General features: G+C 44.7%; 1 protein-coding gene and 1 long non-coding RNA gene across 4 annotated transcripts in view; both read right to left on the bottom strand.

Annotated features, from left to right (window-relative positions):
- LAMA5 (laminin subunit alpha 5) overlaps nt 1-25,185 on the bottom strand; it is a 223,032-nt gene that overhangs the window by 173,443 nt on the left and 24,404 nt on the right. For all 3 annotated transcript variants that reach the window (XM_082225741.1, XM_082225740.1, XM_082225739.1), the window contains exon 2: nt 14,267-14,419. In XM_082225741.1, coding sequence (XP_082081867.1) covers nt 14,267-14,419 — 153 coding nt within the window. The remainder of the gene's footprint in view (nt 1-14,266; nt 14,420-25,185) is intronic.
- On the bottom strand, nt 1,116-3,905 carry LOC309533811. The gene is made up of 3 exons (XR_014220480.1): nt 2,044-3,905; nt 1,734-1,824; nt 1,116-1,635 (listed from the first exon to the last, which is right to left on the bottom strand). It is a non-coding gene; the product is annotated as an uncharacterized lncRNA (long non-coding RNA).

Genomic DNA, 25,185 nt, shown 5'->3' on the forward strand with positions numbered 1-25,185 from the left:
TTTATGAACATTTATTATATATCTAAGACCTTAAAATTCTTATAACAAGGATACTCTATAACAAGAAACAGGTGCAGGGATGTAGGGTCTGGTAGTGGATATGATACTGGTTCGTCCCGTGCATGCCTTGACGCAGAAATGCTTTGGCTTTAAATATATTGTCTGGTTGCAATGAAACAAGCTGGTATGGCAAGTCCCCTTGCACAGTGGTGCATGGAGAGAGGGGTGGACTGTATGTGGCTCCTGTTAGGAACTGCTGCTCTCTGAGCATGTACAGAGTCTGAGGGAGCAGGATGTGAAAGCAGTACATGTGAAAAGGATCTAGAGAGCAGTACATGTGAAAAGGATCTAGGAGTATTGGTTGACCACAAACTTGACATGAGCCAACAGTGTGACGCGGCAGCTAAAAAAGCCAATGCAATTTTGGGCTGCATCAATAGGAGTATAGCATCTAGATCAAGGGAAGTAATAGTGCCACTGTATTCTGCTCTGGTCAGACCTCACCTGGAGTACTGTGTCCAGTTCTGGGCACCACGGTTCAAGAAGGACACTGACAAACTGGAACGTGTCCAGAGGAGGGCAACCAAAATGGTCAAAGGCCTGGAAACGATGTCTTATGAGGAACTGCTAAGGGAGCTGGGCATGTTTAGCCTGGAGAAGAGGAGGTTAAGGGGTGATATGATAGCCATGTTCAAATATATAAAAATGTCACATAGAGGAGGGAGAAAGGTTGTTTTCTGCTGCTCCAGAGAAGCGGACACGGAGCAATGGATCCAAACTACAAGAAAGAAGATTCCACCTAAACATTAGGAAGAACTTCCTGACAGTAAGAGCTGTTCGACAGTGGAATTTGCTGCCAAGGAGTGTGGTGGAGTCTCCTACTTTGGAGGTCTTTAAGCAGAGGCTTGACAACCATATGTCAGGAGTGCTCTGATGGTGTTTCCTGCTTGGCAGGGGGTTGGACTCGATGGCCCTTGTGGTATATTCCAACTCTATGATTCTATTCTATGATTGCAGCCAAAGCATACATTTAAGTTCACGTTATCTGACAACTGCCTACCGAAAGGTATAAAGAGACAGGCTTTCATCAACCCATAATTACCACTCATGTAAGCTCATAAATTCAAATCAAATGAAAAAGTGGCTACCTGACCCTCATGCACAAGCAGCTGGTGTAGAAGGGATATTGGTCCAGATGTGCAATCACTCCATTTTCTTCTTAAGAGAGTTGCGGTGGGAGAGACTGCAACTTTTAACAGCAGGCCCAGACTATTTGGCAAAATGCAATTATCACAACATAAACCTGTGGAGTTTGACGTCGATGAGCAGACTAATGCTCAGCATCACACAGGCTAAGACATGACCCCCAGCTACCAAAGTTGGAAACGTGAATTCTTTATCAGAATACCAAATTGGGTTGGGCGGGTTGCAACTAGCAGACGTTGTCTACCCAGGGTACAGTCTGAAGGCACGTGAGGTCACCACCATGATTAAGCTAAGGTGATTTGCATTTAGCTAGCTAGTGCCTGGATAAGCAACTGCCTATAAGTTGCTATGCATTCCATAGCAGAAGGCAGGATATAAAAGTAAGAAAATAAGATTATTATTTTTAATACCCTCAAATGATGGTGTTTCCTGCTTGGCAGGGGGTTGGACTCGATGGCCCTTGTGGTCTCTTCCAACTCTATGATTCTATGATTCTATGATTCTATGATTCTAAATTAGGGAAGAACAATGGGAATGGAGAGCACTGTAAGATCTCTCTCAGGTGAATGCTTGTAATATATGATATTTTAGTTCTGTCCATCTCATTCTAGGCTGCAGCTGCTGCATAATACCTATTGTATTTATTTAATGCAGCTATATGCTGCTTTTGAGAGCAACAAAAAAAATCCCTTGCCTAGTGGCCATAAAATATCACATTAATAAATAATAATAATAATAATAATAATAATAATAATAATAATAATAATAATAATAATTTATTATTTATACCCCGCCCATCTGGCTGGGTTTCCCCAGACACTCTGGGCGGCTTCCAACAAAGTATTAAAATACAGTAGTCTGCAATACGTCTAAGCACAGTCTTCTTCAACCTTGGGTCCCAAGATTATGTTGGGACTAAAACTCCCAGGATTCCTGACCACTGGCTGAAGTAGCTGAGGATGATGGGAACTGTAGTCCAACAACATTTGGGACCCCCAAGGTTGAAGAACTGTGATCTAGCGCATGGAGCTGTTCTGCGTGTGCAGGTTTCTCTCATCTTGTGGAAAGCATTCCAAGACACCAAATACAGCTCAAAATCTAGCAGAAGGGCTCCTGCTTTTGTCATCCCCAGCCCTTGGCCTGAACCCAGATAAGGAGATTCCTTCAGGAAGAACAAAGGCAGGGCCTGGAGGAAAGGTGCGGCTTCTGAAAAAGCGCTGGGAGGGAAATGTGTCATTTAATAGCGAGGGGATGTGGTGGGGGGAAGCAATGGCTGACTGCATTTCCTTATCAGCCTCTGATCTGATAAACTAGGTGGTGATTGGAATTTCAAAAGCTGCTTGCTGAACAAATAATGGAAGTGGCTCTTTGTGAACTAATTAGCTCCAAGGAACACTCTCTCTCTCTCTCTCTCTCTCTCTCTCTCTCTCTCTCTCTCTGTGTGTGTGTGTGTGTGTGTGCGCAAAGCAGGAGAGGCTACTCAGTGTATATGTGCCACTGGAAGTATTTGTGAAAAACTTCAAACATCTGAAATATCTTGGAAGTAAGGAGGCACTAGGAAAGAATGGCAGATTGAAAGTGAGATAAAATCAATTCCCCAGGCTGCCTTGCTTGCAACCCTCACTAACTTTCTAGGCAATGTGACATGAGTCCACTCACAGCAAGTATCATCATCTCAATTAGACTAGCAGCTTAAGGCACAGCTGGTACAATTCCCTGGCAAAAACAGTTTTCATGCAGCAAACCTGTCTTTTTCCCTCCCTACCCCGTGTGTGTGTGTGTGTGTGTGTAACTATAAAATCTTGAACTTACTCATGATAACCCTATAAAACAGCTGGCCTCCTGTTAAACACCCAACATTGGTTCAGGCATGACTACACACATGACCCCATCACCAATTTGCAAATAAAAAACTGTCAGTGAAGGAAGCAAAAATCCAACCAAGCTAGGTTTAAAATGATTTCTTTGGTGATCACTTGTAGTCGAGTAAGATTGTCTTCCATGAACACGGTCTTTAACAGGGAGTCCGTAAGTGATTCAGAGGGGGAATTAACACTTTTGGTAAAACTATTTTCAGTGACCTCCAAATTGAGAGAATCTTGCTAACGGACCATTACCTTCTATATACATCATTGCTAGCGCCCAACATTTAGTCACTTTTGTCATAATCAGAAGGGGAGTACAGTAATGGGCAAAATTATATACATAGATGTTGTCTCGTTGTCCGTGGCTTTTATTAAGTTTCCTAGCATCAAGGAATCAGGGTCACCAGGGGCAATGATATCAGTGCAGCCAAATCATGCCTTCCACCACTGGCTAAAGATGGCTATATTGAGAGTCCCATGGACTGCAAGAGGTCCCTCACTAAGATAGACTCTTGAGAGTCCCATGGACTGCAAGAAGATCAAACCTATCCATTCTGAAGAAAATCAGCCCTGAGTGCTCACTGGAAGGACAGATCCTGAAGCTGAGGCTCCAATACTTTGGCCACCTCATGAGAAGAGAAGACTCCCTGGAAAAGACCCTGATGTTGGGAAAGGAGAAGAGGACAACAGAGGAGGAGATGGTTGGACAGTGTTCTCGAAGCTACCAGCAGGAGTTTGACCAAACTGCGGGAGGCAGTGGAAGACAGGAGTGCCTGGCATGCTCTGGTCCTTGGGGTCACGAAGAGTCGGACACGACTAAACAACTAAACAACAACAACAAATATTGCCATGACTAGTTTTTCCACCCTTGATGTTACGACACCTGGGGTACTTTGTTGCTAAAATGGAAAGGCAGAATACAAACCCTGAAGGTACTTAATTAGCTGCAGAATAACCACAGGAGAGGCCCTCTCCCTGATCTAGCAACAGTGAAGTAATAATGAAACTTAAGCAACAACCAGATTTGCTTAAAACAAGATTCACCCCAAGATTTCAAAAGCACATGAGTTACAAATCATCATTTTGCTGCTGCCTCTGACTGCAACACAGAAATTGGGCTGGAGACGGAGGCAAACAAAGGTTTGTGGTGTGTTTTCGGGAAGAATTTGAAACCCAGGTTCACTGGCAGCGCATACAGTTACACAAAGGCCTGAAAAGGCAGGCTGGATCCTGGCCAGGACTAGAGTTCGTACTGAGCCTGGGTGGGTGCAGCCTTTGTGAGGGACTGAAGGGAGATTAAGCAGCAAACAGTTTTGCAGCAATAACAGCAAGGCAATGATGAAGCTGGAGAGCAGATCTATGTTTGCAGTCTTGAGTCTGTGTTTGCAATTGGAGACAATGTGCGAAGACTTTGAAAGGGCAAGCCTCTTTCCCCTTTCTAGGAAAGCTCAATATTGTTACACATTTATCTGAACCTGAATCACCTGGCACAGACTGACCGCTTTGGCAGTTCTGTGTGAGCTCCCTGCCAAAAACAAACCACAATATGTGCCCAGGAATCCTCAATTCTGTATGCTCAGTGTATTACAGAACATGCATATTTCTGAATGTATTTAAATGAACAGCTTGGGCCCTTCATTCATTGGAACAAGAGACAGCCTCCTTCCCAATAACCATCACAATTTGTACATTCAGAATTCTGAATACTCCCAGGACTGTCAGTTTTGTCCGGGGACTGACAAAGCACAAGTCAAGGATGAGGAACCTCTGCTTCAGCCAACAAACCTGCCCAATGTTGCTGGACTCCAAATTTCAACAGCCCCAGCCAACAGGGCCAATGGGTAAGGATGGGAACTGAACTCTAGAAACACATGGAGGGCCAGATTCTTCATCCTTGCCCTGAGTGGTGCAGCCATATGCTGTGGTCTGTGAAGTCTGGTTTTGGGATTCCCAAGAAGGCAGAAAATAGCAAGCACCTAGGGCAGAAGTTTTCAACCATTTTGAGTCCATGGCTCCCTTCACCAACTACATTCTTTCTGTGGCACCCTTGTGGGGCTCAGGAGCCTAGTTATGTCACTCCTTGCCTGCAAAGCTGGCAGCCTCTCACCCTTTTTCAAACACCCTCCCTTGTGGAGTGTTCCCTCAGCCTCCTCTCCCCTCTCCTTGGAAGTTCTCCAGGCAGCCACAGCTGCCCTCCCTGGTCTCTGAGCTGCCCACCCCACCAGAAAGAGAGGTGAGTCCCAGAGGCACCATTCGCCTGCAGAGCTTATAGCCAGGGCTGCTGCAATAAAGAGCTATGCATGCCTTTGGGAGGCAGAGACACAAGAGGGAATCAGAGGAGGGAAGGAAGGAAAGAGGGACAGAGGCAAGTGTTGCCTGTGACACCCCTGACCATCATTCAAGGCACCCCAGGGTGCCATGGCAGACTGGTTGAAAACCACTGACCTAGGGGGTCACCATACATGGGACTGTTCAGCTGCATTCAGCCAGTTCTTGTGCTGACTTCTATGTCTTACAACACTCCCAGACTGTGACTCAGAGGTGAATATCACTTAAAGCAAAAAGTCAGAGATTTCATTTGACTTGACCAGGCATACAAGCTGCTATATGCATATATGTTGCAGAAAAAGGCAGACATTTCTAAATCAAGAGACTTGTGTTAATAAATTGCCTTTAATTAGGCACATTTTCTGCTAGGATCTGAGATCAGCCAGCCTTTTCTTTTAAAGTTGTATGGGTGGCTGCTCAAACAATCAGAACCATGCCAACAAACGTTCAGATTTACTATGAAAATTCACCATATAGAATAACTTCCAACCACCTAAGGCATGCTTCTGAAACAGAGGGATACATGCTTGACAAAACTCTTTGTCAAGTTTGATTTTGCAGCTTACACTGGAAGCAGTGATAGATGACTACATGGTCCCACTTTGGCAAGACAATCCAGACATACTGATGACTGCAGTTCAAACATTCTTCTAACCTAAGATGGTTGTTGGGTTCGCTACTCAGCACAGATCTGCCTTCACATGGTTTTTCAAAAGGAAGCAATGCAGAAAGCCAGGTCACAGGCAGGAATGCACTTTTAAAAAATTATCTCTCCTAGAACATCATCAATATATACAATCAAATGCACCATCTCTGGTAGTTCTTTCCAGAATTTTCCTGAGGCTCAACTTTTTCTGTAAAAGCTGCCAATCAGGAGACCTGAAAATGCTTGGGGGGGGGGAGAGACCCCCAACCTTCCACTCTCTAGCACATGTTTTCCTTCTCATCTGCAAACTATGTTTCCCAGCCTATCGCTACCCAGAGTGGTAAATTCAACCTCTTGCCCTGATACACATCAAGATGGGAATTCCACCGAAAGGAACACTGGGTGAAGGAACACCAGCTGCATTCAGATGCGCAACTGATGTCACTCCTCTGAATTGCATTACTTGGAAGAGGATGTGCATCCCAATGCAAAGGAGCAGAGGTCGCCTTGGCAACAGGAACGTGTTCCCTCTTCTCCTCTTTTACAAACTGTTTCACATCCTTTCTCTAAGATGGGGAAGCATGGTTCTGATTACCAAAAGCAAGTGGTAGAATGCGCCCAAATGTGTTATTGGCCCAACCCTACCAACTACTGCAGAATTCTTCCTCCAACTTTGAAAGTCCAGAAATCCTTGATTCAACAGTAACAGTGTCCAGCAGAGGAAATGTCTGCTTCGACGTGCTCAGTTGTAGTCACTCCTCCAGTTGCAGTCATTCTCAAACAGGCCAAGAGCAGCCAGTTATCACGCAGCTTGCAAGAAAACGGCACATCGCTCACATCTTCCTAATAATTACAGACCAAGCCCCCTGAAATTCCCAGCTTCACTGACATGTCTGACCTTGCTCTGGACACAGTTCACCTCAGGGTGCTTTGCCCCTAATCTTTGAAGAATCCAAGTGTGCGCAACAGAAGTGGCTGGGTGGGGTGAGGGAAAAAACCATTCTTAGCAACTCCCAGGTGCAGTCTGGAGTCTATTCATCCTTCAATAACTGAACAAAGCAAAATATATTTTTAAAAAACCTTGATCAAAAAAGACTGAAATAATAATAATAATTTATTATTTATATCCTGCCCATCAGCTGGGTGTCCCCAGCCACTCTGGGCGCCTCCCAACCGAATATTAGAAACACAATGCAGCATTAAACATTAAAAACTTCCCTAAACAGGGCTGCCTTCAGAAACCGTGTTTCCGTGTGCTGCGCTGGTGCTGGCTCGCCAGCTGCAGCTTTGTCATGCTGGCCATGTGACCCGGAAGTGTCTTCGGATGGCGCTGGCTCACGGCCTCTTGAGCGAGATGAGCACGCAACCCTAGAGTCGGACACGACTGGCCCGTACGGGCAGGGGTACCTTTACCTTTTTATTATTTTAGTACAAAATGGATAGATTGTTCTTTAATTCCAAAAGAATAAATAATAAAGACAATATTGATATAAAAGAACCTCAAATGCCACGTCTTTCCAGAAACTGTTTTTTCACCCTGAGAGTAAACTTTCCTTTGGATAGAAGGGCAGAAAGGAAGCAGCCTAAAGCATACAGACTAGCAATTGTTCTTAAAAGCAAGGGGGGAAAGTTAACAGGTTAGACCACAATGGCCTCCATGGATGAGCTTTTTTCCTGAAAGATTTCAACTGTGGTGGCTTTCAGAAAACCAAAGACGCTTCATAGGGAAGAAGACAAATGATTCTTTTCTATAGAGAACACCATTTTATTACAATCACCAAGGGAAACGACATTAAACTGACCCTGGAGGAAGAAAACTAGTTCTTTCTTCTTTTTCTGAAAGCTGCCAACAAGCACCACTTTTATCTCCTCTAAACACAACTCATAAACACAACTCAACTAGTGCTGTATGTGCCGAAGGCATAACTGCTGCAGCTCCCTTTTGCGTACCTTTCTCTTCTCAGACAAACATAGGATTTGAAGGTGTAATCAGACAGCAGGCAGGACTATGTTAACTCCATGCTTTAAAAATTAAAAATTATTGCCAATAAAAGCTAAATTCTGCATATGATTATGAAAACCATATGTTGCATAGTTCTGCTTATTTTGCATAACTTTCATTTTTTACTACTTTTTACAAATTATTTCAGCTTTGCGGGGGGAGGGGGGAATCTATCTATGAAGGGTACAAAGTGCCATCCCTCCGAGTTGTGCCATTTTAGCAGGCATTGCCCAATGCACTTTTGTGCATATCTTCAAAGCCACAAGAGCTAGAAACCTACTTTATGTTTAAACTGCAAGCTGAGATCTTACGAAGTCGTATGCCCAATACCACAATCTGCAGACTTGCCTGCAGAATGGTAGCACACATATACAGTGGTACCTTGGGTTACAGACGCTTCAATTTACACTATTTCAGGTTGCGCACAGCGCCGAACCCGCAAGGACCAGAACGGGTTACTTCTGGGTTTTGGTGCTCGCCCTCGTGCATGCGCATAAACACTAAATCGCTCTGGGCTAAACTTTTCCTTGTGTGTCACAATAGAAGAGGATTTGGTACTTCAGAACATTATCATCCTCTGGCTGTGAACGCACACCAAGTGGTGTGGTCTGTGGCCCAAATAGGCTCCCAATCTTCACATGCAAGGACTGTCACGTGTCTCCCCAGTATAACTCACAACCAATACCTCCTTTTATGGAGCATTGCAACAGTCTCTACAATCAACAACACTTAGCTGCAAGCATGTCCTGGCATGAATGTTCTCTTTTTGTTGCTTTCCAAGAGCCTTAAGCATTTCTCTTCATGCAGCTATCCACAAAATACTAACATCGTATAAACTTTTCTGTGGTGTCTTGGCCTGGAATCACCTTCATGGGAGCAGGTGTCAGGGATCTGGAAAGAAGCCACCTCCTCAGTATTCCTTAAAGCACTTTAGTCTCTTTGCTAATACAGACAACTGCTACCTCACAACTCCCTGATACCTATTGTATCTGTTCGTTTTGAAATCAGGATAACCAATGTAGGCAAGAATCCCCACCTCACCTATAACCAAGCACTGACAGAAAGGGGAAAAAAGAATAACCACTAGAGTAGTCTTACGTTAATGTTGATTTAAGGGGTACCTAAACACCATTGTATTGGGGATACGTCCCTAAGGGGTGAGGAAATTCTGAACTATAGGCCTATCACCTTGTTTAGCATAAGATTACTAGCGATCAATAAGTACATATCAGTTGGCACAAAATTGTTCATTTTCTTTATTCTGAACTGAACACCCCCCCCCCCATAACTTAACATTTTCCAGCAAAGACAGCAGGATGTCAGAAAAGGACATATCGTTTTGCTGGACACAACAGTTGACCAATTCCACAGACATGTTTCACATATCTGTCATTCTAAGACATAGCAACCTGTATTTAAATTATATGACAAAATATTTTCAAGGCTCCAAATTCTGCAGCCACCACCAGAATATCCTGCATTTGTAGAGCCACTGACCAGGGATCCAACCAAACCTTTGTAACATTTACAAGCTCGAAGAACTACCAATTCAACCAACACCCAAAGTTAAATGCTTACTACTGATTACAAAGGGACGCGGGTGGCGCTGTGGGTAAAACCTCGGCGCCTAGGACTTGCCGATCGCATGGTCGCCGGTTCGAATCCCCGCGGCGGGGTGCGCTCCCGTCGTTCGGTCCCAGCGCCTGCCAACCTAGCAGTTCAAAAGCACCCCGGGTGCAAGTAGATAAATAGGGACCGCTCACCAGCGGGAAGGTAAACTGCGTTCCATGTGCTGTGCTGGCTTGCCAGATGCAGCTTGTCACGCTGGCCACGTGACCCGGAAGTGTCTGCGGACAGCACTGGCTCCCGGCCTATAGAGTGAGATGAGTGCACAACCCTAGAGTCTGTCAAGACTGGCCCATACAGGCAGGGATACCTTTACCTTTACCTTTTTTACTGATTACAAAGACGAAATATTGTTCTCTTTTTGCTCAATCCACTGAGAGTTTCCTAACCAATTTGCTCACTTTATAACCAGTAGTCAGGGGACATCAAGATACCAGGTTACAGCTTGCCTCTAATGATCACAGGTTAGCATCAACCATTCTTGCTGATGATACACAAATGTCTGCAGCTGAGCTGAAACAGTTACAATCCCACCCCCACCCAAAAACAGATACCTCCAAATAGATAATCAAATGAATAGCCCTTCCCATTATTTGGCAGAACCTCCTTGACCTCCCCTGCCAGAGAACTGTAAACTTAAAGCCATCACAGGCCATTCACTACATGATGTGAGTCTATTATATAAATTACTCAGGCTGGGTGGCCCGCCACTTCAGTTTTTATTTTTATTTCCCCCCTCCCTTTTCTCTTTTTCAGGTTGTCATTCACTGGCTGGCGATTCCAATGCTCCTCCTTGCTTCTTTGTTTGTGGCCCTGCTACTCAGGACAGATGGGCAGGCAACAGGAAAGGGCACAAACAAAAGAACAGCTTGTTAAATGGGAATAATAGCAGCCTCATTCACAGGGTTGTCGTGAGGGTAAACGAGGCAAGAGTCGCCATGCACTTTGTACACTGAAAACGGCTACAGAAAGGAATCGCCATCATCAGTAACAACATTATCAATTGCAGCAAAAAGAAAAGAAACTGCAAAATACAAGGATAGCCAACTTTATCTGTTTTGCTTGGCCATATCCTCATCATTCAAAGGCATCCTGGGACGCGGACGCCAGGCTCCTTCCTTGGAAATCTTAGCCACTGCCACAAGTATAGGTGGTGATAGCACAGCTGCAAATCCCAACAGCAACTACCATATTTCTTGCTCTGTAAGACTCACTTTTCCCCTCCTAAAAAGTAAGGGGAAATGTGTGTGCGTCTTATAGAGTGAATGCAGGCTGCGCAGCTATCCCAGAAGCCAGAACAGCAAGAGGCATTGCTGCTTTCACTGCGCAGCGATCCCTCTTGCTGTTCTGGCTTCTGAGATTCAGAATATTTTTTTTCTTGTTTTCTTCCTGCAAAAACTAGGTGCGTCTTGTCGTCTGGTGTATCTTATAGAGCGAAAAATGCGGTATTTTGCAGCTGTTGATGTCACCAATCGAGCTAAGAAGCCGACTCCCATAATTTACTCAACTACTGATACTGAAGTTGGGAAAGATGGAGGGCACAAGGAGAAGGGGACGACAGAGCACAAGATGGTTGGACAGTGTCATCGAAGCTACAAACATGAGTCTGACCAAACTGCGGGAGGCAGTGGAAGACAGGAGTGCCTGGCGTGCTCTGGTCCATGGGGTCACGAAGAGTCGGACACGACTAAACGACTAAACAACAACTGATACTAGAAATGCAGTGCATCCTCCAGGTCTTGATTTTCCTATTTCTAGCAGTGCAGGACGCAATAGCAGCATTTTCATCTGATGTGAGATGATTCGGTTATCAGTCCAGTTATCTTAGTTAACAGTTTGCAGATAGGAATAAAACAAGTAACCGAATTGTTCCTGAAGACCGTAGTGATACATACACCTGCAATTTTTGGAAAGAGGCAAACTTTCCTCGCAGTACATAGAGCTTACAGGCAGGAAAGTGGCATTGAAACCTAGTTTGAATTACACTACCAAAAAAATTAGCAGAATTCTGATATATCGACTTCACATGAGAAAAACAACACACAAGTGGAATTTCCGAACCACAAGTAAACAGACCAGGCTGTTCGAAAACAAATGTCTTGTCTGCCTTTGCATTTAGTGTTTTCTAGAAAATTGAACCCAAATGTTTCAGAAGCCAGTAGGGTGGAACAGTAAACCTCCAGTCTGCCTGCTGTGACACTATAGTCCTTTAAATGCTACATCATCAAAATCGCACTCCAGAACTGAATGCTCGACTCACTGAATTCCAAGGAGGGAATTGTTTAAAACACAGACTGCTTCCTCCGCCTATTCTATTCAGCAAGCAACTGGTAAGCCAGTTCTCCCCCAGCAGCTTTGCCTGTCACATTTTGTCTGCACTTGAAATGAAAGGCTGGCATATAGGTTACTGTCAGACCTTTCAGCAATGGAAAAGCTCTCTCCAAGGAGATATTCTACTGCCTCCATCCCCAGGCATTCATTCTAGACAGCTGCCCTCCTTCCTTCGTGTATTGGAGCTTTGTTTAAATATTTAACTAGAGTGTTTCAAACTGAAGCTGCCTGCTTTGAAATGAGAACTAGTCCACAAACAGGCAAAGCCGATGGCCCTAGGTCATAGAACTGCAAAAGGCACCTGGAAATTACCTTTCTTACTGAGTCCCTGCACTTGCAAAGAGAAAACAGTGTCTCAACTATTCCTTTGTGGAGATTTCTGCAGATAAGATTAGCAGATCCATTAAAACCAAAGGCTCACAACCAGTCAGGGTTTTCTATGCACAAAAATTATATGGCAATCGTTGTACACCCACACAGTTATTTTGCAGAATTTGTGTTATCCCTTGCATGCTAGTGTCAGACACTTTGCTTCTTGGAATTTTCCACTTGTCTGGGAAAAGTTTAACAAAGAACCAGAAGCATCGTTATACAGTGTATACTCTCTGATTAATCCAGTTCAGTTTGCTGATACATGTGCAGTGGTACCTCAGGTTAAGAACTTAATTCGTTCCGGAGGTCCGCTCTTAACCTGAAACTGTTCTTAACCTGAGGTACAACTTTAGCTAATGGGGCCTCCCGCTGCCAATTTCTGTTCTCATCCTGAAGTAAAGTTCTTAACCTGAAGTACTACTTCCGGGCTAGCGAAGTCTGTAACCTGAAGCATTTGTAACCCAAGGTACCACTGTATTATTCTTAAGGGTATTCTCTTGATAATATGGGAGGGGTCCCCATTTAAATATATATAATAATTCAAACATAAATCAAACTTTTCTTCAAAATATAAAACAATGTTCTAGCAGCCTATATCACACAAACAGGCCGAGTGAACCACTGTTTCTTAAGATATGAACAGTGACCCAGAAACCAGGTTATCAAAAAGAAGGAAAGGTTATTGGACACCAGATACTTTTCACATTCAAAGCATTACACTTGGTCTTGACAGGCCAGTATGAACTCTGATCCCCAAAGGTCTGAGCTAACATTCAACAACAGGATATCAGCAATTTGCTTTAAAATCCCTGAAGTGACTTCTCAAAGTGCAGTTATTTGCTTTCTTTTGTATTTAAGTGGCGTGTCACCTTTCAGATGCTTCATCCCGCCTGCGGAAAAAGATCTCGAAAGCTCAAATGTCCACACGATCTCACTAACAAAGAACAGGCCAGTATTGACTTTGTGACTTCCCTTCAACCGCAAGGTCCCAAACCCATTAAATACATCCAATTAAATATATGGAATATATGTATGATGGCCATTATGGAAATTTCCCTTATGGCTGGCTTATCCCTAGAATCAAGATGAAAGCTTTGCCTCTTCTGTGTCACTCCCTGTTGCAAGGAGAAGGGTTCAAGCACAGCTTTCTCGCAGGAATGCTGTTGGTCTAGGTCAGGGGTCTGCAACCTTTAAGACAAAAAGAGCCACTTGGACCCGTTTCTGAAGAAAAAAAACTGGGAGCCGCAAAACCATTGCAACATTTAAAGCAAATATATCTCCGGAGCCGCGATCTGACAGCGGGCGGGAAGGTGACGTCAGGACAGTGCGTGACTAACGCATGCACCGCCCCCATGCGACATCACAGCCAGTACAGCGCCTGCCACAGTGGGGAGTGTCGGGGTGCGCAATGTGCCTCCTCCCCTCGCTAGTATCCACCCCGGAGCCGCGGCAAAGGTGTAAAAGAGCCACATGCGGCTCCGGAGCCGCGGGTTGCAGACCCCTGGTCTAGGTGCAGAGATGCCTCACATTGGAGAGCAGTAAAATATGCATCTCAGCCCCTCATGCAGCCTGAAATAGTAAGATTCTGTTCAATATATATATTGCACATACATCTGAAGCCCTTTGCAAGCAAGGTAACCTTGCTATTTCTACATGTAGTGCTACAGCTCTGAATGATTCCGTTGTCTTCTGGACAAGACTTTGGGGGCCAACAATACAGTGACTGTAGTTATCTAAGGAAAGTTGCAGGATTTCCAATGTGTCCTGTTGTGTAACTCAAAAAACAATGAACAAAGAAGTACTCTCTTGTCTATCTATATCTCTGCAAAGTAGAAAGGGTCCCTTGATCAAGGATGCCATATAAACCTTAGGCCCTTTTCCTGCAGTTACCTGTCCAAGATCCAAGGTGACGTTGACCTCGTTGAATTCCAGCCTTCGTGAAAGAGGAGGGCTTTGCCACCAGCGCTCGGTGCCATCAATAGCATTGGTGATGGGATGGGCTTTGTTGCTGTTGGCCGATGAGCAGATGTCACAGTACTGACCCTGTGGTAAAAAAAAAAAAAGCAGAGAAAAGGTTTCCATTTTTATTCAGGAAGATTATGGATCCACACCCTCATTCCACACCTGTGATCATAAACATGGACCATATTCAGTGCTCCAAGCAGCCCAGGGGCAATAGGGAGGCTCTCAACCCTAACTAGATTGAAAGCAGGCCATGAGATTGCACACTTCCTCCCCCTAGACCTTATCCTCAATGGAACAAATACATCTTACTCTTCTCCTGCTGGCCTTTATCACAGCACACACACTATATATATGCGCGCAGTAGAGAAAGTGAAAAATGTGGCAAAAACTGAAAGTAAAAGCTGCTGAAGTTCTCCTCCCTGGTATGGAGAGAATGTGCAAGCTCATTCATGCAGTCCTAAGCCACAGTGGCAAGAGAGAGAACGGAGAGGTTATTCTGTCCGAAGGCCTATGAGAAGTGGTGTTTGGTTTCTCACAAGCAAGATAAAACTGTGCATCATATTTATGAAAGTCCTGGGAAAGCAAATCCATCAACCTTGTACATCAGTCCAGTTAGTTATCTTAGCTAGTTAACAGTTTGCTACAGAGCCAAAGTCAAAATGCTGATCTTAACCTTAAGCCATCTTAAGTGCTATCTTGCTATCTCGCAATTACAGATTGATAAGTAAAAACTCTTGTCTTACACTGTCTCATAAGCTCTGATCCCACTTCACACACTAGTGTTGTGTCGCTTTGCAACCTGCTCTAGCAGCACAGCCAGGTAGATTATTCCTTAAGGGATGACTGTGGTCCACTCTTGAGTTCTGGTCACAAGATACCAGGACTCTTTCCAATATCTCTTCTCACAGTTTCTCCTATACCCACACAAAGGCCACAAGGCTTCTAGGATTCTCTTTGGCTTCAGGAACAGCTTTTCCCACCCTCCCCATAGTCTGTCTCTAGAAATGCAGAATGGATACATTCCAACAACGTTCTGTGACGATATGCCTGCTGTCTGGAGAAAAACGAAAGATAAACCAAACCAGTCACATCTGCTACGCATTTTAGGAAGTTGTTTGCTTGCTCTTTGGACACCTCTTAAAATAACAGTTCTGCATGATGATTCCTGAAATCAAGAAGCATCTGTTTAGATATAGTTGGGCGCCATTTTGAATCAAAATAGTGGGCTGAACCTTTCAAAACTGCACTGATTTTTTTTTTTGTGTGTGGGGGGGGTTAATAGAATTTCTGAGCAACATCAGGTATGAGGCTGCTGCTACTATAAAATAAAAGAGATGAACTGTAGAAGAGTAACTACATGAGTTACATGGAATATCTAAGTTAATGGTCCCACACAACTATGGGCTGACTGGGTAAATCTGGGCAACAAGCCTGGGCAGCGGCATAGAGTGGGTTGTCAGCACCTGGGGCAAGGCAAGTAATTTGCGCCCCCTAACACGGGGCAAGGCAAGTAATTTGCGCCCCCTAACGCGGGGCAAGGCAAGTAATTTGCGCCCCCTAACCCCTAACCTGCCGCCGCTGCCAGCTTCTTCTTGCTGCTGCCTGGTCTGGTCTGGTGTGGTTCTCTCCCGCGCTCAGCGCTGCGCTGGGCGGCCGCTGCACTGTCCCTCCCCCAGATAGTCCCTTGCTCTCTCTCCGCACCGCACGCCTGGCACCCTCCCCCTCCACAGTGGGCGGCGACCCGGCGGCTGGGATCGGATTCGCACAGCCAGCACTGCAGTGAGAGAGGGTGAGTGAGCCAGGTAGGGGCAGAGAGCTGCGAGTGCGAGTGCGCGCCCCCCCAGATATTGCGCCCGGTGCGGCCAGCCCCCCCTGCACCCCCCACGCTATGCCACTGAGCCTGGGAGCCCAGTATTCCTCATGTGGGGGGGGGGAATGGAAGAAAACATGTTGTGTGGTTGAAGAGAGTTTTTTTTTTTAATGAAGCAACCTGCCCTGAGCCTTAGAGTTAGGATGGGCTGAAATAAATATGTTGCTAGTAATGCCAAGCAAAGCACATTTGGTCTAAAAATAAACATGGCATTTGTATCGAACCTAGAGAGTTCTTTTGTTTATTTGTTTTAAATGTTTTCGGAAAAGTGAAGCATTAGGTCGAAAGTAGGATCTCAGCAGGGGCGTAATTTGTTAGCAGGATTAATGGCCTTCTGCTCTAGCAGTAGACTGGATCAGTGCCTCCACCTAGGCCTGCCGGTGGTTGCTATGGTAATGGCAGCATGACACCAGGCCGAACTGTCAACTTCTTTCAGGCCTTTGGCTCTTCTGTGGAGGAAATGAAGCCAACACTTAATGGGGAAAATGGGACAATCAATTTGCTGCAGTTGCCATACGTCCGGAATTTCCCAAGCCAAGCCAGTATTCAGCCTCTTTAAGCAACGTCCAGGTGAAAATGACTGAAATGTCTGGGAAAATCCAGACATATGGCAGCCCATGTTGGTAGTGCAGATTTTGGCAATTTTAATTAAAAATACCTCAAAAACTTTTGCTGTTGTTGTTGAGATTTGTCCCAAGATCACTAGTCCACCAAGATCAAACGTTTGCCAACGCTGCTCATCTATCATATATTAAATAAACAACATCATTTCTCCCATTAAGGGAAAATGTATGTGGGAGCGTGAGGTGGTGTTTGGTTTCTCACAAGCAAGATAAAACTGCGCATCATGTTTATGAAAGTCCTGAGAAAACAAATCCCATCAACCTTGTGGATCCAAGCAAATTGCAACAATAGGTTAAATTGCAACAATAGGCTTTTCTCAGGAAAAGAGATGGGAGACCTAGAAAGGTTTTGCAGCAGCAGACAAGGAAGTTACAAAAAGGGTTGTGGAATTTAATACCTCGGCAATCAGAGCAAACTGAGATAATGGAGCGGGTTTGAATGGAAGAGCTTCCTCTCAAATCTAATCCTTTCTATCATTTTAAATCTCCCATTTGAAGCAAAGGGATTGTTGAGGTCTTTGCAGAGTGTAATAGAAACCTGTGAGGAAGTACGTTAGAACCGGGAAAACTGATGGGACAAATTTCTAGCATTCTTGCATTGTGTCACTCCAAAAGCTACTGTCCACACAGGTCCATTTTGTACATCACTTGATGGATTAGGCCCACTTGAAAATTGCTGAGGGCCTTAGTGGACCTCTTAAAAGTTATTCTAGCAAGTGTAATGTGCTGCACTATTATTATCTATTATTTTTATTTATTAAATGCCCTTCACCCTGAAGTCCCAGTTCAAAATAGAACATTAAAACCAGTTAAAACAACATGCAATCACGTTGGCCACTGTACTGTACATAGTGCTGCTACTATTGCATTTTTTCCCCAACACAACGTGCTTTAATCAGAATGGCCTTTCAGATATCTGCTTTCACCAGTCCGCACAGAGCTTTTAGGAGTGATCAGCTTACTGCCACAATGGCAAACCAGGATTTCAAATACTCATAAGCCGTGTATCAACTGTGCCAATTGCTGCTGGTTCAACCATTATAGCAGGATCAGCATGCAAGGGAGCAGAATACCTCACCAACAGTATATAAAAAAATAAAAATACAAAGGCCAACTGTTTAAGGATGGAAAAGTACAGCCCAAGGTATAATATCACACAGAGAGAAAGATCAAGCTCTCTCTGCCATTAAAACTTCCACTATCAGCTGCGCAGTGTCCCTCCATCAGAGGCACAGAACTCATGGCACCATGACTCATACACGGCTCAAAGGGAATTTGGGGAATCAAAGGGAATGCATGCAAACTGCTTCTGATTTTTGTCCAAATCCTGCTCAGCTTAACCCTCCCACTGAAATCAACGGGACTTAAAAGCGCTCACTATGTGCCCTAAGTTTTCTCTTGAGTAAGAGACACTAGTCTCTCATGGGTCTCTCATAGTAGACAGCCAATGAAACAACCCCATGCACACACAAACCTCCCAGTTACAGTGGTACCTCGCAAGACGAATGCCTCGCAAGACAAAAAACTCGCTAGACGAAAGGTTTTTCCGTTTGCGATTTGCCTCGCAAGACGAATTTCCCTATGGGCTTGCTTCGCAAGATGAAAACGTCTTGCGACTTTGTTAAACCGTTAAAACCGTGCTTCTCAAGGCGAAAAATTCGCTAGACGGCAAAACTTGCGGAACGAATTAATTTTGTCTTGCGAGGCACCACTGTACTGTACTGACATTCCAACCACTACTATAGGAAATGGAGAAAAGGGGCAGTAGTAAAGAGAAGAGCAGAAAATATGATAAACCCCTGAGGGCACGATGCAATGCAACCTCTCAATTAAAAAAAAATGGCTTTCAATTTGGATTTCTGCACTTACTGCTACACTGAATTCATAAGGATTGCCTACTTTGAGATTAACATTCAAATAATTATACTGGAAGTACAAGAATAAAAAGATCCGTTGTTACTATTACCACTAATATTGAAGTGTTTAGGATTTTGTTACTAAATAGCAGTTAAAAACAACAATCCAATAATAAGCTGTTAAGTTGTTGGGGGTTTTTTCACCTCAATCTTAGGAGAAATAGGGCATTGTCTTTTACAGAGTCAACCCATTGATTTACGTCTCAGTATTGCCTCTGCATGATTTCACACACAGTGGTATCTCCCCACCAGATAGTGGACATGCTGGGGATTAGAGCTGGGGCCTTCAGCTTGGTGGGACCACTGAGCTAGCTCCCCCTTCCCCAACCTTATATATTTATTTACAACAATGATGTGATATGGACAATAGAAGGATGCTACAAGTCCACAGGCCTATGCGAAGTGGCCATTCATTTTGATGCTTGCTCTGTACTGCTTTTAAACGTTTTTATGTTGCTGTTTTGTGAATGAGTGGTATATAAATACTTTTATAAAAAAAAATAAATGGCTATAAAGAACCCATGAGGTATCATGTTCAAGAGTATTAGGCTAGGGCCTGGGAGTCCTTGGTTCACATCTTCATCCATTCATTCTCTCTCTCTCTCAAGCTAATGTACCTCACAGGACTGGTGCAACAATAAAATGAGGTTGTAGAGAATCATGCACACTACTTTGAGCTTCTTGGAGGAAAAAATGGGATGTAAAAATAATAAATAAATTGAAGTGTCAAAGTCTACTGTAGTTAAAATTATCTGTGTAAGAACTTTGTGCTTTAACCATTCTCTAGCGAACTGAAGGTGAGAAAGAAAGAACACTTATGATGTGAAACTCTATCCTCAGGTGGCTATTTTGATACACCTATGGAAGCAACTTCTTGGGAGAAACGCCTGCTTCTTGGGAGAAAAGCAATGACAAACCTATACAGCATCTTAAAAAGCAGAGACATCACCTTGCCAACAAAGGTCTGTATAGTTAAAGCTATGGTTTTCCCAGTAGTGATGTATGGAAGTGAGAGCTGGACCATAAAGAAGGCTGATCACCGAAAAATTGATGCTTTTGAATTATGGTGCTGGAGGAGACTCTTGAGAGTCCCATGGACTGCAAGAAGATCAAACCTATCCATTCTTAAGGAAATCAGCCCTGAGTGCTCATTAGGACAGATCGTGAAGCTGAGGCTCCAATACTTTTGCCACCTCATGAGAAGAGAAGACTCCCTAGAAAAGACCCTGATGTTGGGAAAGATGGAGGGCACAAGGAGAAAGGGACGACAGAGGACAAGATGGCTGGAGAGTGTTCTTGAAGCTACCAACGTGAGTTTGACCAAGCTGCGGGAGGCAGTGGAAGACAGGAGTGCATGGCGTGCTCTGGTCCATGGGGTCACGAAGAGTTGGACACGACTAAACGACTAAACAACAACAACAACATGGAAGCAACTATTCTAATGGCCCATCTTATATAAAGATTAGCTCCTCCACGGTTTTTCTCCATAGTTTTCCAGCCTGTGGGTATGTTCCACTGGGGAATAATATATAAGGCAGTGAAGGTGAAAGGGTGAGAGCAAGCTTAAGTGGTGCAACTTGGAGAACTCTACAAACCAACTCATGAGTTCATTATGGTTGCGTCAGCCAACGGAAATTGAACATACATCCCCCTCTTTTTCTCCATGCCTTCATTGTTGATTTAGTCACTAGGGAGCGTTGAAATCCCTAAAGATAATGAACTAAGAACAGTGACCTTTCAACTTAATACCTCCTTTCCTATGCCTTCCCTTTTTTCCCCTTCAGTGCTGCCCACTGTTAGGGGAAGGAACCAGCCACAAAAGGATTTTACCAAAGCACTACAGATTGGCCAGAGAAAAATCAGTCTAGGAAGTACGGCTTACATCAAAGGGGCAGCAGTATCAAAGCCATACAGAAGAACACGAAGGGGAGCAGCAACCACAATCCAACTCAGCATTATGAATAGCCAAAGTTTGTTTAATTGGAAGTTGCTGGTAGTATCCAAGAAAGGACGTATGAATGGTGCAAGGCTGCAACTGGAAGGGCACAAATCAGACATGGTGAAAGAGGCATAAAGAGTTGTCATGAGAACTTGGGTGCTTGACATAAGCCTCTTGTGTGCAGGTATTACATAGCTGGTTATAGAGAATCTGGCATGATAGCCTCACGGTTAAACAAGCATTGCCTATCAAACACCTAGTCTTTAACATGTAACAAGTCTCTCTTAGCTATCACTCTTTTAGCATTCAAGGGTGGTGGTTACTATCAGGTATGTTCAGCATGGACTGAAATAAAAGAAACAAATCGGCTGCCCTTGTTCTTGGGAAGCAATAAGCCTCCCCCCCAAAAAACAGCTTATTGAATGAATAAGTTACCAAATGGATAAATTGTGGTGACCAAATCCAAAGCCCCATTTTCAAGGGTGGCTGGTTCACCCCAAAATAAAAGAATAGTTTTCAATGAAGCTGAACTTTTATTAGTGTCTACATTTCACCCAAGCCCAGATTCTCATTTCAGCTTAACACTAAAACAAGACAACAGGGAGAGAAGCCCTTTTGAAAATCCAGACTCAAAGGGGGATTGTCACTTTGGAAACCACAATGGTGCACTTATGGGCCACTTCACACAACCCATTCTGTGTTTGGCCAGGTGCCCTCCCCCAGGCACACAATTTGGGCTGCACTGTGCCAGTTACCAACAAACAAGGTCAACTGAATAAGTCATCAGCACCAACATTTCAGGCACCCTGGAATCCAGGTACCTCCTCATGCACGCATACCTTCCTCATCACCAATATGGTAACTGCCTGCTTCCTTTTCTGGTTTACCCTGCTCTACACATGTTCTACACCAGGCACGTCCAACAGGTAGATTGTCCAACAGGTGATCACACCTTTCTTCCTGCAGGGTGTCTGTTCCTAAAAAAAGCACAACAACTTTGACCTGAACCCCCCAAAAGATCACTGCCAGCCTTTAAGTCTGTGAGTAGATCGCAGTCACTTGGGAGTTGGCCACCCCTGTTCTACACAAACTTGCAAAGCAAAACATGGGTGGGTTGATGGTTAGCTGGAGATTGCAAGCAGCTAAAGCTTTGGCCATTCAGAGTACGTAAACCTATATCCAAATTCAACCATAAAACAGAAACATAAGCCAAAATGGTTTCTCCCATGCTAATTTTTCACTTATGTGAGTCAAGTGTCTTCGACTGCGAATGTATTAATTTAATCCTCCTTAATCTTACACAGAGGAAGGGCACCAGGTGAACAGGCATCTCAACTTCTTCCTGACCCAGCACGAGCCACAATGGTTCCTGCTGCTAAGGTTTGTCTTAAGACTTTCTTCGCACACTGGGGAAGGTTTCAAATTCCACTTGCTTTCCAACTCCTATGGTTGCCCTTGCAGGATTTACAACAGGCCTGGGACACAGGGAAGTAAAAGCTCACTTGCTTCCCCCCACCCCCAGCCTTTAGCAAATCCTCTCTTGCAATTGGTCTCCCCTCCATCCCAGATGTCCACAGTTGTTAAGCACTTCGCAAAGCGCAAGCCACTTTGAACAGCAGTACACTTTTGCCATCCACATTCCTAGGAAATTCTTGGCCTTGGGTGCATGTGGCCTCTCAGTTAGGTCCCAGTTTAAGCAGACATTTACTTTGACATAAGCCTGTAATAATTGTTTATCCTTAACACACCCTTCTTTCCCACCCACATTCCTTCAAACAATTTGCAGACTTATTCACACCTATGTTCTCAACATTCAACACTCTCCATTTAGGCTTGGGTAACAGAGGCACTTTTTCCAAAGTGTTGCACATGATATTACAGAACAGAAGCACGGTTGTGCCTGGTGTGTAGACTCAACCTTTCTCTGTTCCCAGCTCTTGTTGATTTGCTACACACCACAATGCCTGTATCACACCACCTTCGGCTCGCATAAAAAATATTTTCTGTCTGTCCCCAAAGTAGTGTACACTTGCACATCTGTTGTGAAATGGTTTGGAAGAATAGCAGATCCAAACCTTCAAGTAAATATGCATAGAAGCATTTGTAGCAGGCTGATCCCTGAATATTCCTGGCATTCCACACCAAGGAAGAGAAGCAACCCAACAAAGTTTGTGCTATCAAAGCAGAGCAAAAGGTGGTGCCTCCGTATTTTAGGGTTTATTTAAAAGCCCAGTTCACATTTAACACAAAACCAAGGTTTAGGATTGTAAACATAAGCCAGAGCAAGTCTCTGGATTGTGTATTCCCCTCTTCTCATCCACTGAGGAGTTCAGAAGCTTCAGCTTACTTTTAAATTAACCTCAGTTTACCATTACATCGAAAACCTAAACTGTGGTTGATGAAAACAAGCCAACTTCATGAACTAAGATTTATCATAGTTTGTCCAGGAAAGTTAAATTATAAATAAAAGTTTCTGGATTTTCATTGTGGCCATGCCAGAGGCACCAGTCCAAGACTCTAGGCTTGTTCTTGGAAAGCTAAACTATGGGTTAACATTACATCCCTATCTGTGTATTTGTTTGTTTAATTAGGGTTGCCATACATCCGGGTTTGGCAACTCAATTTTAATGCTGTCTCAAGAGTTTATGAAGCTGTCATACAGAATAACTTTTATGTCCCAAGTTACTGACAGCTACCTCTAAGATTATTCTATGATTTCCCTTAAATGTCAATTGTTAGGGCAAACATGTATGGGATGTTATATGGGCCCTAAGGAAAAGAGAATTAACCACTGGGTGTGTTCAGATGTCACAATAAACCATGTTATTGTGAAAGTAATGAGCCCAGCCTCCCCACCCCACCCTCTTCTTTCAACTCATACACAAATATCAGGGGATGATTAGCTGCTTGTGCTTAAAATGGTGCCCCTTCAGAGTTTGTGCGGCCCCACAAACCTCTGTGTGTAACAGAGCTCCTCAGACATGTCTGCTCTAGTCACTATTAGAGTCCGACAGTGGCTGTTTGCGGAAACGCCTCCAACAAAGAAGTTCCTTAACGGAAACACGTCTCCTGGACTCACGACGTGACAGCTTCCGACGAAGCATGGGTCTCCCTGCAGTTGCTTCTGACACCTCCCCACTATTTTCGCTGGACGTGTCTCTCACCCCTTTCTCTCCCCTGCTTCCTGCCTGCGTTGCTGCGTCTCTCTCAGTATTACTGAGATCCTCCTCCAGAGACCCCGCGCTCCCCCTGCTGGTCCCTGCTTTGGCTGTTGAGTCTCTCCCCGTCTCTGGGAGCCCTATCACCTCCTTTCCCTCTGATGTCAGTTCCCTGACATCCACCTCCCCTCCAGGGCCCCCTTCCCCCCCGCCCCCTCCCTCTCCTCTGGGCGGTGAGGAGCTGAAACCCCGAAACGAATCCTCTTCATCTTCAGACGTCTCGAACATTTCCCTCCATCGGTCTTCGTTCCGACTCGCTGAATCCTCCTCCACCTCGGAATCAGAGAACCCCTCCAACTCCTCTTCTTCGTCGGTGGTGGCGAAGTATTCCCTCCGGAACCTCGCCACTGGCTGGGGTTTACGAGGGAATCTCTGATGAAAAGTTTCAATTAGAACCTCGTCATCTACATCCTCTGCCCTGACCCAGGTGTTTTCCGACTCCGGTTCCCCTTCCCACATTACCAAATCTCTACTTGCTCTCCCTTCCACCTGGAATCTAGAATCTCCGCTACATGGTAGCTGTGTTCTTTTTCCTCCATCGCTGGTCCCCTATTGACCCTCCCCTCTCTGTCCCCTATATACGGTGACAGCAACGATCTGTGGAACACTGGGTGCAACTTCATGTGGTTCGGTAACCGGAGTCTGAAAGCCACTGGGTTGACCTGTTGCGTGACTTCAAATGGGCCCAGTCTTTTGGGTCTTAACTTCTTACAACCTCCTTTAAATGGTAACCCTTGGGTGGACAGCCACACCTGGTCTCCCACCCTAATGCTTTCCCCTTCCCTTCTGGTTTTGTCTGCCTGCCTCTTATATTCCTCCTTCGCCCGGTTTAAATTAAGTTGGAGTTGGCGATGGATCGCTTCCATTTCTTCAACGAACTGTTCTGCTGCTGGAACGCTCCAGTTCTCCCCCTCCCCCCCTGGGAAGGCTCGGGGATGACACCCGTGATTGGCCAAAAAAGGGCTCATCCCCGTGGACACGTTCTCTGCATTGTTGTAAGCAAATTCTGCCAACGCCAGCTTCTCCACCCAATCATTCTCTCTGTCATTAACATAACACCTCAAATATTGCTGGAGGACACCATTAGCTCTTTCCGCCTGCCCGTTGGTTTCTGGATGACGGGCAGTAGAGAAATTAACCTCTACATGCAGTAAGCTCATGAGCTTCCTCCAGAACCTGGAAGTAAATTGTTTCCCTCGGTCCGAAACCACCCTCAAGGGGGCGCCATGCAACCTAAACACATTTTCCACAAACAATTTGGCGGTTTCTTCTGCTGTG

The sequence above is a fragment of the Podarcis vaucheri genome, assembly GCF_965113315.1.
Source record: "Podarcis vaucheri genome assembly, chromosome: 6".
Taxonomy (NCBI): Eukaryota; Metazoa; Chordata; class Lepidosauria; order Squamata; family Lacertidae; genus Podarcis; species Podarcis vaucheri.